Source organism: Triticum aestivum, chromosome 3D (genome assembly GCF_018294505.1).
Source record: "Triticum aestivum cultivar Chinese Spring chromosome 3D, IWGSC CS RefSeq v2.1, whole genome shotgun sequence".
In the NCBI taxonomy this organism is placed as follows: Eukaryota; Viridiplantae; Streptophyta; class Magnoliopsida; order Poales; family Poaceae; genus Triticum; species Triticum aestivum.
The window spans coordinates 62,451,590-62,465,649 of record NC_057802.1 but is presented as its reverse complement, the minus strand read 5'-3'; the positions used below and the strand labels follow the sequence as shown (position 1 = coordinate 62,465,649).

General features: G+C 45.1%; 1 protein-coding gene across 1 annotated transcript; it reads right to left on the bottom strand.

Moving 5' to 3' along the window:
• Positions 1–2,926: 2,926 nt before the first annotated feature.
• On the bottom strand, positions 2,927–4,922 carry LOC123077428 (transcription factor MYBS1). Its single transcript, XM_044499707.1, has 3 exons — positions 4,352–4,922; positions 3,686–3,882; positions 2,927–3,575 (listed from the first exon to the last, which is right to left on the bottom strand). The coding sequence occupies exons 1-3, from the start codon at positions 4,812–4,814 to the stop codon at positions 3,207–3,209; spliced, it is 1,029 nt and encodes a 342-aa protein (XP_044355642.1). The 5' UTR covers positions 4,815–4,922; the 3' UTR covers positions 2,927–3,206.
• Positions 4,923–14,060: the final 9,138 nt, after the last annotated feature.

The following is a 14,060-nucleotide window of genomic DNA, read 5'->3' as shown; positions in this document are numbered from 1 at the left end:
GTGCCAACGTGTTTGGCCTGGCCGCACTGTGCGCGTCGCCGTCCCAACCGTCCCTGACTTTGCCGTCGTCCCAAACCGTATGAATCGGGCCATGTCAGTCGTAACTCGACAAATACGTGAACCTAATTTCGTACTGCCACTGCTCATACTCGGTTTGTATTAGACAGCACTGCTGTTGCCTATCTCTACATGCATGTGTGTCTGAGTTGTCAGGGACGAAGCTAGAAAAAATGGGGACCGGTGTCAACGTTGCCCGTAAAAAAAAACGTTGCCCACAATAGCACCGACAGTAGCAATGCAATATAAAGAGTGAAAATATGCAATGAGCCAATGATATAAATTTTATTATATTAAAATGATTTTCATACCCGAGTACTGGTTGAGCGAAGTAAAAAAAGCCACTTGTTTACATATTCAGTAAAAAAAATAAGAAAAGCTAAAAGGTAAGTTGGGAGCATTTAATCTGTATAACTTAGTGAAAACAATAAACAAAAGAAACAAATTATTTTTACAACAATGTATGAAACAAATGATACATAAAAATACGATTAAGAAAAAATATATAATGATGTGAGACTCACATGTTATAACTTCCTTCTCGACCTTTAATCTTCTTCATTCAATAAATCATTCATGGAATCATTCGTAGTGATAGTAAATATATATTTATCCACATAGCAACTCAGGCTATCACTCATGAACTGGTCACCCATGCAAAACAGTCTTGACAATATCCATTTCTGAGAAGCATCTCCTCATCGATTTGGTCAACTGGCAAAATTAGCACCAATTTTGGAAGTAGATATACCAGAGGAAAAGCAAGATGTTTCTTAGTGTCAGCTAAGACTTCAGAAAGATCTGCAATGTGATCCAAATTGGCAAATCCTTGGTCTGTTTGGACATTGCAAATTTACGTTCGAAGTTCACGATCAAGATCCATCAATTATGTTGAATAAAAGTCACCAGGATAAAGCTTAGATAGTTTAAATAAATAGTCCAAGTTAAAAGAAACAAAAGATATTTAAAGTCTGCTTTGTCTGCAAGGTCCTCTAATTAAATATCTCGGTTTGATCCAATGTTGCTTCTTAGCATTCGTAGTCTATTGTGATATTCTTTTTCGATCAGCTGAATCTGAAAGAAGTTCATCTAAATTTATTTCTCCTAGAGCACTAGCACCAACGTTTCATAAACTACATAAATCTATTTCGGTAGTCCTTTCACGACCTTGAAGTCTCTGTTGGGTCAGTGTCTCCTGTCCGCTTCAATAGAAATCTATCTGTAATCTTCTAGTCCTAGTTGAATCAAGGAGATAAATTATGAATTTAAATCTTAGTATTACACACATGTATGTCAGTGCCTCGGGTACATGGGATGAACCGAAGTGGACAATCAAGAAGTGCAGCCGGCCGACTACTATAGATTAGGCTGACGCGGCCGGCCGACGACGGACATCGCCGAAGCAAAATTAGTGTCGTCCACCGTTGTGTAGTTCCCTGATAGCAGCGGTAGGTGTGCAGAGCATTTGGGATCTACGTCATTGAGGAGGAAGCGGATCGCTTGAGAGAGGCGTGCTTCGTGACCTACTGCGACCTGGCGGCCGGCTGCATCCAGGAATTAGTAGGGACAGGCACCAGATAGACTGGGCCTTCTGGACTGCGTGCTAGGTTAGCAAACAGATTGATACTTCTTCTTTACTGTTGTAGTTATCTAACTAGGCTAAGACTTTGGGCTTTTGTTTTGTGGTGGGCTGGGGTCAATCGATTTTTTTACTGGGGTCAAAGGCACAAATCAGTAAAGCTATTAGCTGAAGCATCGAACTGACACCAGTGCGTACACGTGAGCTCCGTCCCTGCCAAGTTGTCTAATTGAAACTGTGGAAGGTGAGAAAAGAAGACATAAAAAGTAGCGCGGATCAGACGATCAGAGATAAGATGGTCAGCACACCGCACCAGCTTTCTCCGATATTTTTCCATGAGCCTCTCGTCACTTTACATCGTCGATCGCCAACCATTTCCTCACGTCAACTAACATAACAATAATCCATCATGTGCTGGGGGGCGCATCTCATCCTTTGCCTTTACTCTAATCTAACCCCATCTGCCTTTAATTTTTTTTTTAAAAAGGAGGATGACCCCCGGCCTCTGCATCAGATGCATACGGCCACTTTATTGATTATTCTCGAGGACAGTATAAAGTATTACAATAATATGCCTAAATCCATCATCTTGGCAACATATGCCGCTACTCCTATCCAATATGATTAAGGGATGCTAGCTGAGCCACTACCCAAACCATCCATCTAAACCTAACATCAAAAGCCTTTTAATTATCCCCCGAGATGATCAATTCCTTGCTAATGGCGCGATCTTTTGTTAGGTAAATGGCATCATCATCGCCAAAGCAACGAATTACCACTCGTGCCACCTGACGAGACCGCCAAGATAGAGCAGATCGAAACTTTAGATTAGAATAGGAAAGAAATTCTCGCGCAACGCCGGAACATCCATCCATCTCAGGAGAGCGACGCATGTCGCGGGCGCCAACCACCGTGGTTCGTCGTGCCAACTTAGCAAGCAACGAGCTCGCTGCCGCCACCTGTCACCTCCGGCGCCAGTCACCGGACGCCATTGGTGCACATCGGGATCCTATTCCACGCCCCAGATCTTCAACGACACGGACACGACCGGTGCGGGTGAATTATGCAGCTCCATTTTAGTCCACCAAGGCTACCGAACCATATCATCATCATCAATCCATCATTATATTTACTGTTGCAGAAATCTTGAACGTCGCCTGTGATTGGCCACGCGTCCTTGTCAGTGATCCACAGGTGAATATTTTGTGAGCTCATGCCTCACCTTCTCCCCCGGCGCGCTAGAGACAAAGACCACCCACTGGCTGCTTTGCCTTTGTGTCAACATAAAGATGGTGCTAATGAGGCCCGTTCCTTGTTTATTTGCATGGCTAAATTAGGCCAGTAAAGTTGGGCCTTGTGATGGTGATAATACAGGATGGTTATGGATGGATCGGTGATGGCATTTCTTAATGCCGTGCCAGCAACACACGCACACTTAGACTGACATACTACTGTTAATGTAGCACGCCACTAGCAAAAGCTCTTTCTTCTTCTTGTTCTTCGTCGTCGTCGTCGTCTACGGAAAGATCTCTTTTCAGCCGTCGCTTCGGTGGGTTGTCTTTTGCTCGCTCTAGGTGACCCTGATGGTTCCGAAAAAAGGCGGCGACGAGCCGGCGGCGGCGCCGGCCTGCTGGTCGGTCTTCCGGGCGGCCGTCGACGAGATCTTTAGCTCCAGGTCAGGCGCCTGCCGAGGAGGATTTGCATGTGACACCAGGCCCAGGGAAGGAGGGAGCTTCGGTGCGCGGCTCGGCGCCGACGACGGCGACGAGCAGCTCGGCATCAGAGTCAGGCACGGCGGTAGCGCGGCGTCCGGCCTCGGCCGGCTGGCGCCCAGGGAAAGAGCTGGGAATGTTAATCCCATCGCGTCTACAGAGCTGGTGACATCGGGTTTCAGCCTGTGACGGCGCTCGGTGGCTCCCCTGTCGCCATTTCTCTCGACCTGAAGCAAACATAGGAAGAGGCCGTACCATGTCAGCTGTTTAGTTATTACTTCTACTACTACGTGCAAGTGCAAGTGCAACGAGGATGACGATGAGGGGTAGCACGTACGACGTCGAAGAGGCTGGACCGCCGCTTCTTCTGCGCGAGGCCGGCCTGCCGGAGGAAGTACTTCTGGGCGTGGCTGGCCACCTGCGTCGGCGTGCGTGTGGTGACGAAGTGCCGGGAGATGCCTCGCCAGTCGCCTTTCCCCAGCTTCTCCAGGCCGGCCAGGAACCTCCGGTGCTCGTCCTCGGTCCATGGAACACCTGCTCACGATCCACTTACAAGTTCAGTACAGTGATATGAACCTAATTTGACATCTTATTTATTAAGGTGAAAAACATGGCACTTAATTCTAGTACTACTCTGAAATAAATGACCAAGTAGCTGCAGGGATGGAAGTTGCTAGTTGCAACCCCGGTCTGAACTAACAAAGTCAGCTGCCATGCTATCCCTCGTCAAGTTGGCTGACAAATTGATGGACAGCAACTAATTGGAGAAGAGGATCCAAACACTCATGCATCTAAGAATCTTCAGATATTTAGTTAGTTAAAAAAAAAGTATCTTCAGATTTTATTTTCCTTGGTGAGACCATAGATATCATGATGATTGTCACAGATTATAATCTCCCAGATCCTTAATGAAGCGTGTTACGGTGGTGTACCGATTACCGAACCAACGAACTGTTCAAGAAATCAGCATGGTATACGTAGTTACATACACACACGAACTCACCTTTCTTCCTCTCTTGAGCCCTGCCCATGAGCCCGTCGGAGAGGTACCCGTGGCCCATCTTCTCCGGGCTCTCCTCCACCGAGACGAGCGACGACGACGACGACACGGACGACGACGAGTTGGACGCGGCGACACCCACGGCGGCCGCCGCCGCGTAGTAGGCCGACGCCGATGACGACAGGCACTCCATGCTGAAGCTCTTCTTGAGAGGCGCAGCGCCCACCTGCAGCTGCACCCCGAACAGCCTCAGCCCACCGCCGCCGCTCTCAACGCCTCGGTGCCCACTGCAGGTCCTCGAGTTGTGGCCATTGTGGCCGCAGCTCGAGCATTTCCTCGCCATGCCGATCGGCGGCGCACAAGCTCGACCGAACGAAGGTAGAAGAAGGAAACAATTCCTCTGGCTCTGGCCCTGGCCCTGGCCCCGAGATAAGACGATGGTGTGGACTGCGGGGAGACGTAGCATCCGGGGCTTAATAGGGGAGAAAGGTGTGGCGGGGGACTAGCGATTTGCTGGGGAGCGCACACCTGTGCCGACGACGGCGACGCATTGGCATCGTCCCCCTTTAAGGTATTGACAATTCAATCAGGCGCCGGGAGCGCTGGCGTATTTAACTGCACCCGGAATCCGGCGGAATCTGCCGAGTCTCTGGATGCCAATAATGCCATCCCCCGTCGCCGTCATGCTGTGTGTGTTGCTCCTGTATGGCTCATATCAGGAATCTTATACCCTCGCGGGCCTCTCCGTGTCTTTTTTCCTGCAATTCCGACATGGTTAACCGATTGGAAAAGTCCTGTGCTAGCCTCTTTAGGTAAAAAAGACTCCTATAATGTTGCACTACTAATGACCACTGAAAGTCACACGAGCAATGTGAAGTGCCGGAAAATATCTACAGATCAATGGATGGATCGGCATGGAAGACGTTTCATTCACCCCCAGATCCATTTCCAAGTTGCGGCAGTAAACAAGATGAGAGAAAGATACTGTTTCGCTACGTCCCTGAGTCGCTTGGAATCTTATATTCTAGTGCACGCAACTATAAGAAAACGAAATAGGAGATTCAGCGGAGATAGGGCTGTGATTAACAAAACTCTTAGAATACAAGGTTGTTAGGCTTCCATTGCTTCAAGGACTAAGGACATTGGCTAATAACAGGACTGACAGGGAAGAGGCCTTTGTATACAAGCAAGCAAGCATAGTTGTCATCAAGGTTAGGTGCCAAGATCCAAGATTGGACCAAAAAGTCGTCACCATAACAACCACAAAAGGGAGATATGCTAGTATTATCTACCTTCCACAGCCATTAGAAAATATTTGCTAGATATATATAGTTTATTTTTGGTTGCAGGGTAGAAAATGTCAGGCGACTGCTTGTTCTACTCCTACTCCCTCGGTTTGTGCTGTGTTCTCACTGGACTTTTGGCAATGGCATCCATTTTACTATGCTTCCTAGTTCCTACCATGAACTCCATCCCTCTTCACATCCATTGGCAGACCAAGTAATCAACAACCAGCCGGTCTTTGGTCTTCAAGACTACTAATATGAAGATAAGATAAAGTCTGTCCTACTCCTACCCTAATCCACACCAAACCAAGGTGAGTTAAAGAAAGCTGCAGAAGGTAGGTGCCTCATTCAGCTTAACAAATCACATGCGTTTAAGTTATCTATGATGTGTGTGCATACAAAATGGACCGTACAAAGTCTTAGTTTTACCTGTCAATTTAGTGCACCGTATTTTACTCACAACAGCGATTGCTTAGCGTCCTAGGCTTCTGCTTTACTGTACTCCTACATGAGGATAATATCTTGCTGCCTGTGTGTGTCTACAGCCATATCTCAATGTCCCGGCGTGATCATGAATATGCTACAGTGCCCTACTGAGAACGACGATTTCAATGATTGATAGCACAAGCAGTACTACTCCGGAATAACTTATCGGAGGCGCTGGGTGCTACTCTACTCGAAAGAACATTTCTGCGCATATCCTTCTCCGTTCATACTAGATGAAATGAGATGCCATCATATAATTTTCATTACATGAAGAAGAAAAGCTCCCCCAGAATGGGTAACCAAAAATGTAGACACACCGCGATAAAGTAGAGAGTTCAGCCTGAAGGTAGCACCCATGATATATAGAGAAATGTCCGTTTGCAATTTTCGGTTCTGGGCCCTTTTTTTTAATAAAAACCGAAGCGTAAAATTTACGAAAAATTGTTATATGTATGTATATATACTATATATCTATGTGCCTATAATTTTTCATGTAACACATGCTTCTATACAACGAGCACATAACAAAAATGTGGATTTGAACTAGAAACCAAATACAAACACTTATAGCTAAACTTCACCCTTTTTTGTAGCTCACATGGTAAAGTATTTTAATAAAAAATTACACTTATGTAAAATACATCTATATTGACATGCATAATTGTTCTTAGAATTTAGGCACTTTCGGATACCAATTCTGTTTTTTAAGGACTCACTAGAGTTCGGGCTAAAAAACACGACGATTTCAATGATTGATAGCACAAGCAGTACTACTCCGGAATAACTTATCCGATGGGTTGGGTGCTACTGTACTGGAAAGAACATTTCTGCGCATATCCTTCTCCGATCATAGTAGATGAAATGAGATGCCATCATATAGTTTTCATTACATGAAGAAGAAAAGCTCCCCCAGAATGGGTAACCAAAAATGAAGACTCACCGCGATAAATTAGAGAGTTCAGCCTGAAGGTAGCACCCATGATATATATAGAGAAAAGCCCATTTGCAATTTTTAGTTCTGAGCCTGTTTTTTAAAAGTAATATCCGGAGCGTAAAATTTCTGAGAAATTTTACATGTATGTATATATACCATCTATGTGCTTACAATTTTTCATGTAATTCATGCTTCTATACAACGAGCACACGAAAAAACTGTGGATTTGAGATAGAAACCAAATACACACATTGATTGCTGAACTGCACCAAAAAAATCCAGCTCACGTGATAAAATATTTTCTAATGAAATTTTATACATATGTAAAATACATCTATATTGGCATGCATAATTGTTTTTGGAATTTTGGCACTTTGGATATGAATTCTGTTTTTTAAGGGCTCACTAGAGTTCACGCTCCAAAACACCTCACTCATTGAACAATAAACAATGTGGCACCGTTTGCATACGAACCCCAAACTGTGCCACCAATTAAATTCAACAAAAAATTTCTAAAACGTTTACAAATGAAAAACATACCAGTTTTGAAGAAAAAAAATATCTCGGTCCATTTGAAAATAAGAGGAAAAAAAATCTTAGATGTAGAAAATGCTATGAATAAAATACCAGTTTTTGCAGAGTTCAATCCGAAGGTAGCACCCATGATATATAGAGAAAAGGCTATTTGCAATTTTTGGTTCTGAGCCTATTTTTTAAAATTAGAAACGGAAGAGTAAAATTTCTGAAAATTTGACATGTATGTATACATACGTTCTATGTGCCTACAATTTTTCATGTAATACATGCTTCTATATAACGAGCACATAACAAAAATGTGGATTTGAACTAGCAACCAAATACGCACACTGATTGCTAAACTTCACAAAAAATTATAGCTCACATGATAAAGTATTTTTCTAATAAAATTTTACACATATGTAAAATACATCTATATTGACATGCATTTTTTTCTGAATTTTCGCACTTTTTATTTTTATTTTTGACGTCATTTTGGCACTTTCGGAAACGAATTCTGTTTTTAGGGCACACTAGAGTTTACGCTCCAAAACATGTCACTCATTTGAACACTGAACAATTGTGTTTGGTCTGAACTGAACCTCAAACGGTGACACCATTTAAATTCAAACTTAATTTCTCAGTGTGCCCTTAAGAATCTCTAGCGTCTAGCCGAACCCTCAAAAGGGTTTAATTTCTCGAAAGATTCCATTTTGAGGAGTTAAACCGGACCTAGCCGAAACCCTCAACCAGTTTAAATCCTCAAAAAACTCAGCGGCGTGTTGACTGCCTCTCAAATTTGACTAGCCGAAGCGAGTACTCAGCAAAAAAGACTCCCTACCCCGCTCTGTCGTCTCTCTCCCCTGCTCGGCTGCTTCCATGCCGACATTGCCCTCCTTCCCTCTGCCGCTCTCCTTTCCCTCGTCGGCCATCGTGCAACCCCGCACCTCCCCTTTGCCCACTTCGATTTGTCGTCGCCTGAACCGACTAATCTAGTCGCCGCTGTCGTGAGCTCGTCGACGAAGAGGGCCACCCCATACCGTGTTTCATCCAAAACAAACCCACGCCACCCATGTCCGCTCGATATCCATTTCTCAGCCGACGACGAAGAAGAAGCACTACGGCGTGCGGCAGCGGTCTTGGGGCTCTTGGGAGGCGGAGATCCGCAATCCGGACACCCGGTTGAAACGGTGGCTCAGCACATTCCAGTTCGCGGAGCAGGCGGCGCGCGTAAGACGTGGCGGAGGTCCACTACTACAGGGGTTGGGCGAAGGTAAACTTCCTCCTCGACAATCACGTCCTGGACAATACTGCTACAGTGCCCAAATACGCTACAGTGCTGCTGCAGTGCCCAAATACGCTACAGTGAAGTCAGTACTTCATCTTCACGCCCCAGGCCTAGCCGCCCCCCCCACCCCCCCGGCCTGGGTCCTGGATCTACCACTGATTCCAGCGTGAATTGGGATGAGTTCTCTGAAGACGAGTAGTAGTTTAAAGATGTCTAAGCATGCTATCTAGATGTAACCCAACTCGTACACAATATTTGAACAAACTCAAGAATCACAATGATGAGTAGTTTAAAGTTTTCTAAGTATGCTATGTAGCAAAACGATGAGTAGTAATTTAAAGTTGTCTAATTATGCTATGTATAATGTGCTACTATTGTTTAATAATTATGTAATCGAGTAGTTTAAATTTGTGTTTGAAATGAAATTATGTGCAAAAAAAATGGGGGGTTAAGTTTTAGGAGCTTGGTTAGGAACCATCTTTTCTTGTAACTCCTTAAAATTGAGGAGTTGCAATTTGTGAGGGGCGTTTGAAGGATTGAATTTTAGGTATTCGGCTAGAGATATATTGTAAGAAACAGGAGCAAACTTAGTGCCATGACCTCTAGACAATCGGCCATCCCAAACAAATAGAACATGAATATTCTGGGAGCAATACAGTTGATGGAGAGGACACACCGATCCTCTCCGTCTTCAGTTAATATGCCCTTGTGCGTGACAGAGGTAGGAGGAGCATCAAAATCGGAAGCGGATGGGGGTGGGAGACGTTGTTCACGCTGAATTCATCGCGAAGGAAGCAAAAGCTAGTAGTACAGTGCAGACATGTATCCAGCAACAGAATCCTGCATCTTTCGGTTCTCCCGCATCAGATCGTACCTGTATTCCTCCAGAAAATAAGTGCGAGTAGTACATCCACTCACTCAAGAGTTCCATTTCTTCTTCTCTCCTTTTTCAGTTATGGAGAAGAATCCAATCCATTGGACTTTCAGTGACAGTCACATCAGTCTGGATAGATAGACAAAACAAAAGGAGAGATAAACAGACATCACTTTAACATGCCTATTTAGGCCCCTTTTTCAGTTATTTATGTACGGCGACCATCTTATCTCCTCGCCCGAAACAGTGGAGATCTGGAATGGAGGTTAGATAAACGCAACAGTTGATGCAGTGCGTGCATCACATTTATGCTGGCCAGTCCAAATGGTTACCATCTCAGAAGTCGATCGGCATTCGGTCCTTATTCCTTCAGAAAATAAGTGCGAGTAGTACATCCGCTCAGGAATTCCATTTCTTCCTATCTCCCTTTTCACTTATGTGCGTGCATCACATTTATGCTGTGCTGTTCAAGCAGGCGATATATCATCAGAGGCTGATCTGCACTCGGTCCGCGTCAAACTTAAATGTCGTTTCACCATTGACCCGACGATCTCTTCCATGTCTCTCTTGAACGCGACGCTCCAGCCGCCGGGAGGAGCAGCTCAGGCCGTCGTCGTGCACGTTTCTCGCCGGCGACCGTTTTACATGACAAGAGCGGCATCAAACAGATGACTTGCATCGCACACTGACAATACCTTCCAGGTTGGACACACATGACATGATGTGGATGCCCATCTTTTTCTGGTGGAAACTAGTCCCATCATTCCATGACGTTTCCTTGCTTCTGGACGGCATCGACAGGCCGGTGTTGGACGGGGAAAATAATGGAGATGTTCGGTGATGTGGTACGGCGAGTACCTTGTACCCTTCGGCCGAGGAATTCAACCGATGCGTACGGGACTACGGGCAGATTGCAGAACGAGTGGCTGTCCTGCAACAAACTGCACCTTTCGTGGAAGTCTGCACATCCAGATACAATAAGGACGAGGTTGGTGCAGAATGCTAAATCCTAGGTGGAAATCATCATCGGTTTAACAGTTCGTGGGCCTGACCTAGCATCTGAAAACATTGAAACCTGATTGTTGTTAGGGTAGGTGCGATGGTGAGAGGCAGCGGAAGAGAGAAGATCGGGAGAGGCCAGATTTTCAGAATACTTCTACTGTGTGTTTGGTTCGGGGTAATTAGAGCAGGGAATGGGAATTAAAGGGGTGCGAAACTTTAAATCTATTGTTTGTTTAGGTGGGATTGAGAATTTATAAAGGAATAGGCATGAGGCTTGAGACTCTAACTCCCACCATTTTATTAACAGGGAAGGGGGATGGGAGTTGGTAGGGAATTGTTTTATAAGTCAAACTTAACCCTTCATCATAATTTATGTTCACTTTCCTGGTCTAGCCCCTCATCAATTCCCATGAACCAGATAAGGGAATACAAATTCTCCTCAAGTTCTCACAGATAATTTCTATCATGCGCCGAACAAGGGATCAGGAATAAAACGACTCATCCCATGTCTAATCTCAATACAACTCCCTACACCAAACTCTCATTCCCTTTCCCAATTAGGGATGCTAATTGAACAAGCATTCTTTATATTATGCCTTGAAGAGAACTCAAACCTCCACGCTCTTCAGCACGTGATTTTGAGTTCCACGCTCTTTTCTTGAGATCTCGAAACATGATGACAAATTACTTCTCTTAGGAGTAGGTCAAATCCCGGACTTCGACTAGGTGAGCTTAGGCCTGTAGTTTGAGGCTTTCGCGGTTTAGTTCGCGCTTTTTTTCTTCCATTTTTTTATTTTTGCAAGCATTTTTTATTCAATTTCTTTTCCTTTTAGTTTTTTCTAACTTTTTTATTAGGACCCCAATAAGACCCGAACATCAGATGTGGAGGTTGGGTGTAGCGAACGAATCATTCGTTCTGAGGGCTCCCTCAGCGCAAACAAACCAAATGAAAAAACGTTTGCTCTCGATCGACCCTCACGCAACTGTTGGAAATATGCCCTAGAGGCAATAATAAAATGGTTATTATTATATTTCTTTGTTCATGATAATTGTCTATTGTTCATGCTATAATTGTATTAACCGGAAACAGTAATACATGTGTGAATACATAGACCACAACATGTCCCTAGTGAGCCTCTATTTGAGTAGTTCGTTGATCAATAGATGGTTATGGTTTCCTGACCATGGAGATTGGATGTCATTGATAACGGGATCACATAATTAGGAGAATGATGTGATGGACAAGACCCAATCCTAAGCATAGCACAAGATCGTGTAGTTCGTTTGCTAGAGCTTTTCTAATGTCAAGTATCATTTCCTTAGACCATGAGATTGTGTAACTCCCGGATACCGTAGGAATGCTTTGGGTGTATCAAACGTCACAACGTAACTGGGTGACTATAAAGGTGCACTACAGGTATCTCCGAAAGTATCTGTTGGGTTGGCACGACTCGAGACTGGGATTTGTCACTCCGTATGACGGAGAGGTGTCTCTGGGCCCACTCGGTAATGCATCATCCTAATGAGCTCAATGTGACTAAGGGGTTAGTCACGGGATCATGTGTTACGGAACGAGTAAAGAGACTTGCCGGTAACGAGATTGAACGAGCTATGGGGATACCGACGATCGAATCTCAGGCAAATAACATACCGATGGACAAAGGGAATTATATACGGGATTGATTGAATCCCCGACATCGTGGTTCATCTGATGAGATCATCGAGGAACATGTGGGAGCCAATATGGGTATCCAGATCCAGCTATTGGTTATTGGCCAGAGAGGCATCTCGGTCATGTCTGTGTTGGGGAACGTAGTAATTTCAAAAAAATTCCTACGCACACGCAAGATCATGGTGATGCATAGCAACGAGAGGGGAGAGTGTTGTCCACGTACCCTCGTAGTCCGACAGCGGAAGCGTTATCACAACGCGGTTGATGTAGTCGTACGTCTTCACGACCCGACCGATCAAGTACCGAACGTACGGCACCTCCGAGTTCTACACACGTTCAGCTCGATGACGTCCCTCGAACTCCGATCCAGCCAAGTGTTGAGGGAGAGTTTCGTCAGCACGACGGCGTGGTGACGATGATGATGTTCCACCGACGCAGGGCTTCGCCTAAGCTCCGCGACGGTATTATCGAGGTGTAATCTGGTGGAGGGGGGCACCGCACACGGCTAAAATATCGTATATCAAAGTGTGTCCATGGGGTGCCCCCTGCCCCCGTATATAAAGGAGTAAGGGAGGAGGAGGCCGGCCCTAGGAGGGGGCGCACCAAGTGTGGAGTCCTACTAGGACTCCCTAGTCCTAGTAGGATTCCACCTCCCATATAGAATAGGAAAAGAGGAAGGGAAAAAGAGAAGGAAGGAAGGGAGCGCCCCCCTTCCCTAGTCCAATTCGGACCAGACCAAGGGGAGGGGTGCGGCCACCCTTGAGGCCCCTTTCCTTCTTTCCCGTATGGCCCAATAAGGCCCAATACGTATTCCCGTAACTCTCTGGTACTTCGAAAAATACCCGAATCACTCGGACCGAAGTCCGAATATAGTCGTCCAATATATCGATCTTTACGTCTCGACCATTTCGAGACTCCTCGTCATGTCCCCGATCTCATCCGGGACTCCGAACTCCTTCGGTAGATCAACATACATAAACTCATAATAAAACTGTCATCGTAACTTTAAGCGTGCGGACCCTTTGGGTTCGAGAACTATGTAGACATGACCGAGACACCTCTCCGGTCAATAACCAATAGCGGGACCTGGATGCCCATATTGGCTCCCACATATTCTACGAAGATCTTTATTGGTCAGACCGCATAACAACATACGTTGTTCCCTTTGTCACCGGTATGTTACTTGCCCGAGATTTGATCGTCGGTATCTCGATACCTAGTTCAATCTCGTTACCGGCAAGTCTCTTTACTCATTCCATAACACATCATCCCGCAACTAACTCATTAGTCACAATGCTTGCAAGGCTTATAGTGATGTGCATTACCGAGTGGGCCCAGAGATACCTCTCCGACAATTGGAGTGACAAATCCTAATCTCGAAATACGCCAACCCAACAAGTACCTTTGGAGACACCTGTAGATCACCTTTATAATCATCCATTTACGTTGTGACGTTTGGTAGCACACAAAGTGTTCCTCCGGTAAACGGGAGTTGCATAATCTCATAGTCATAGGAACATGTATAAGTCATGAAGAAAGCAATAGCAACATACTAAACGATCGAGTGCTAAGCTAACGGAATGGGTCAAGTCAATCACGTAATTCTCCTAATGAGGTGATCTCGTTAATCAAATGACAACTTATGTCTATGGCT